Source organism: Cupressus sempervirens, chromosome 7 (assembly GCF_028749045.1).
Source record: "Cupressus sempervirens isolate cs-2001-9-10 chromosome 7, ASM2874904v1, whole genome shotgun sequence".
NCBI lineage: Eukaryota > Viridiplantae > Streptophyta > Pinopsida > Cupressales > Cupressaceae > Cupressus > Cupressus sempervirens.
The window spans coordinates 565349018-565353192 of NC_143124.1; the positions used below are offsets into that span (position 1 = coordinate 565349018).

The 4175-nt window shown below is 37.4% G+C and overlaps 1 protein-coding gene across 1 annotated transcript; it reads left to right on the forward strand.

Annotated features, from left to right (window-relative positions):
• The first annotated feature begins 1589 nt into the window (after window positions 1-1589).
• On the forward strand, window positions 1590-2952 carry LOC149548014 (voltage-gated hydrogen channel-like protein). The gene has a single exon (XM_089792034.1). It carries the CDS (start codon window positions 1827-1829, stop codon window positions 2586-2588), a length of 762 nt encoding a protein of 253 aa, XP_089648160.1. The 5' UTR covers window positions 1590-1826; the 3' UTR covers window positions 2589-2952.
• The last annotated feature ends 1223 nt before the right edge of the window (window positions 2953-4175 follow it).

Sequence of the window (4175 nt, forward strand, 5' to 3'; positions counted from 1 at the left end):
TTTCAATGTTAACTGAGTAGTTGGTTAATGAAGGATAGCAGTATTAACCGAGTGGTCGGGCATCGAAGGACTCACAATATTAACTGAGCATTCAATCTTAGTATTGAACAAGTGTCAGCAAAATGCAATTGTCTAATAATTAATTAATTGAGGTTGACTATTTGGATGTTTAATGATTATTTGAAAGGGTATTCAGGCTTACTTGTCCAATCTTATGATATATAAGATAGGTCAAGTTGTGAGGATAGAATGTACAAGTGGAATATGAAAAATATTGATATGTGAGTGAAGGAAAAAGTAGAGCAAGAAAGTGTGGAACATAAGCTGCAAAGAATGTCTGATCAGTAAGGATCCAGAGGTCAAGCTAGAACATAGATTTGAATCAACAAAGGTAGTTGCTTCATAAATTAGGTCAAATTGCTGGTACCTTCTAACCGTTGTAGTAGTGAAGAAATCTCGTAACAAAGTTGACTTGACAGTCATTTTGTAAATCCTCTAACAAGGTGACATTTCAAGATTGTAAGTGTTTGGAGACTTCTAACCAGGCCACTACTAAAAAGGTGATCTAAATCCTCTAACAAGGTCATACTTAACAATATGTTTTGTAACCTTTAACAGGGTTGGCTCCTCACATGGCTCACTTCAAAAGAGTGAAAAATATTGTAACTAGTTGCATGGTGGTTTTCTCAAATTGGGTTTCCATATTAAATCTTGGTGTCATCTGTGTTCATGTTATCTACTTTATGCTTTATGTAACTGCAACTAAGTTACTAAAGATTAAAATAGATTAATAATCACAGGATTAATCGAGTAATAGTAATATCTTGGTTATAACCGAGTTGGACAGTATTGCATTATTAGTGAAAATTTTGATTTGACATCTAGGGATAGGGAATTGTTTTTGTGGTAACTGATTCACCCCTCCCCTCTCGGTTACACTCTTTATTTCCAACAGCTATTACAAAAGATTAGGGAGAAATATAGAGAGAAACAAAAAGGAATAGAAGGTAATCTACTTAGGAGGTGAGGGATTCAATCATAAAATACCTAAGGAAAGTTCAACAAGAATCTTATCTATATAAATTCTTTAGTGCAAGGGCTTTAAAATATTGTCGTAGAAAAGTGTATTTATGCTTCACAATATAAAATCATATGACTCCTTGTACTTTGAAAGGACTTAATAGTCTTTATTCAAACTTGGAGGCTTGCCATACTATTATAAAACATATGTAGAAACTTATAGTTAAAGGATATAATCTATTATTAAATTTAGTGAGAAATTAATATAATATGACTTAGAAAGTAGTACATGGATCTTAAAATTGGTGAAGAAAATGTTCATTTACCAAATAAATATTACAAAACAAACCAGCCACATCCCTTATAGTCTATTACACCAATAAACCAAGGAGGCATCCCTTGTAATTTAAGCCTTATGTCAATAAACCCAAGAACACATTGACAATTTTCAACCTTACAATATTACATATCCCACTATTACACTATATTAATAATAAAAAAAAACTGGTCCAATAAAGAACATTATTCCTAACCTACAAATCTGAAATAACACCTCAAATCATCTTCTGTACATTGTCAGAGTTAAAGAAAGGGCAGAAGGTGCAGATTAGCTATGAGCTAACATTCTGTCCAGTATAACACTCCCCCGGGTCTTAAAACTAAACTCAATTACCGTGATGGCGGTGTCGCCAGGGATGGTTTAGAGGCTGTAATCAGTGTAGAAACAAGAGTTTGCTTCTCGTCTAAACGGGCCAAGGTACGATCTGATGTGACTGTCATCTAACCCACATTCAATCAAAGCATATATGTACAATATGGCAAACGGTCTGAGGGATCCGCTTCTCATGGATCCCTGCAATTCCTCGTCACAGCTTCAGGAATCTATTGAGCGCATAAAGAATGAATGGAAACACAGGAGGAAAATTACAGATTGGTGGAGAAGACATATTGCTGCAAAGGAAGAGGGTGAAGGGGATTCTTGGAGAAAAAGATTGGGAGAATTCTTGGAATCAACGCCGGTTCATGTGACCACATTAATTCTTCTCCTGATTGATCTCCTGGCAACCGCGGTGGACATCTTGAAGATTCTCCACAACAAATCGCATGATCTGAATAAGTGCACGGCCCTGGTGGAGTCCTGCCATTGCGTTGCCCACTTCCGGAGGAGCGAATCACTGGAATTTCTGTACTGGGTCGGAATTGTTATTCTGAGTTTACTCCTGCTTAATGTTAGTGGGCTGCTTGTGGCATTTGGGTTCTCCTTCTTTGGGCATCCTGGCTACGTTCTCGATCTCGTTGTGCTCACCACTGCTCTCTGCCTTGAAATATTCCTGGATGCACAGACGGCAGGGCTTCTGGTTATTCTTACTCTCTGGCGCATAGTGAGAGTGGCCCATGGGATTTTTGAGGTTACCGATGATGCAATGGAGTCAGAGATTCATAATATTGAGGCCCAGTTTGGGGCCTTGGAGTCCAACAACAAGCAGATGCAACAACTCCTCCAACATAAGGATGCCCAAATTGCCCAACTCGAGCTTCAGCTTCAGCAGTCGCGGGTGCGCACTTAATGAAGATCCATGAAGTGTTACTGTTGCAACTGTTAGGTTGGTGGGAAGGCTGCTTTTCTTTCATGGTGGCCTTGAATTCCATGTATTTGTTGTTATTATAGACATATGATGCTTCATGAAACCTATGTTGCTCTTCTATTTTCTCAGTCCTCCTCCATCCCCCATACCCAGCCCCTGCCCCTGCTTAAATATTCAATCCAATTTATACATATGCATGAAGTGAGAGGGAAATTGGTAAGTTTAGCTCCTTAGAGTAGAACCCAAGTTCAGAATAAGATAGAACTTTTGCCATTTGAATAAAAATAGAAAAGATGTAATGGCCGGTGCTTATTGTTTAAGCAGAGTGGTTCCGATCTTCGCAATATTTTCCTATCTAGGACTATTTTCCTTTTTGGGAGTACTATTTTCCTTTCTAGCACAATTTTCCTTTTTGGGTTTTACTTTCATAGTTACGAAAATGTGGATTTGTCGATCATGCTCTTGTGGATTTGTGGATCTATTCTGCTAGTTTCATGTTACCTGGGAATTTTTTGAGATCTTGTTGGTTCATTTGCACAGAAAACACCATAGCCAGAAGAAAGGGTTTTAAACATATAGATAAACTCATGCAATGGGCTCCTTTGGAATCCAAGATTGTGAGAGAATATGGAGCTTGTTGAATGAGCTGCTTGTAATGCCAGTTACAGTCACCCCAGCTGGAACTGAACATGGTGGGCAGCATAAACTATTGTTGATCAAGGTCCTATTTAGACATCTTTTACCCAGCATGCCTCAGATCATAGATGATTGAGTAACTCATGGACTGAAACCATGTGGATTTATTTTATTGTTCAAGTTGAAATTTGAACGAATAATATAATACTTTAAAAATAATGGGCATTCATATGGGTTGTAGAAATCTAATAGTTTTGAATGAAATAAAATTTATCAAATCTGTTTGCACTTACCGTATAGTGTTTATGGTGTATCTTAATAGACTGACGTTGTATGTTTTGCTGTTGAAGGAATGAAATATATCAAAATGTAATCAAATTAGTTTGTGGTTTCCACTGTTTAGCTGGTGTTCTAAAATTTTAATGGCCTTTATGTTTTTTAATTTGAAGATTTCGAAAGGTAAAAACAGGGATATGTTTGAGCGAGTCACGGCAGCAATATGGCTACTTGGGCTGGAGGTAAAGAACCAAGAAACAATAGAATTCACCAATGTAATATTCTTGTTTTTGAATGTGACAAGCCTCATGACGGGAATACTCTGGATTTATCCAACTGCCAAGAGTGTGGAATCAGCCATTCTCATGTCTTACTATATGTGGAATTGTCTAATTGGAAATTTATCTTGTGGAGAGGGTGTTGATTCCATTTTCTGTGGAGCAAGCCTATTAACTCTTGAATTCACAGCAGTAGATTCTCCAATTTACCGCCGAGACCAATTGACGAGCAATCTTTTTGCTGTAGATAAGCTTGGAGAATACTGAAAGCTATTCCCCTCAAGACTCGGTGGACCTACATTGATAAGTTGCTGCAGGAATGCACCTTACAGTTGACACTTATTTGTATTAGATAGCACTTTATGTATTATAGTTTTTA

What these genes read in the sequence shown, in the direction of transcription:
- LOC149548014 (XM_089792034.1), top strand. Translation starts at nt 1,827, where the DNA reads ATGTACAATATGGCAAACGGTCTGAGGGATCCGCTTCTCATGGATCCC.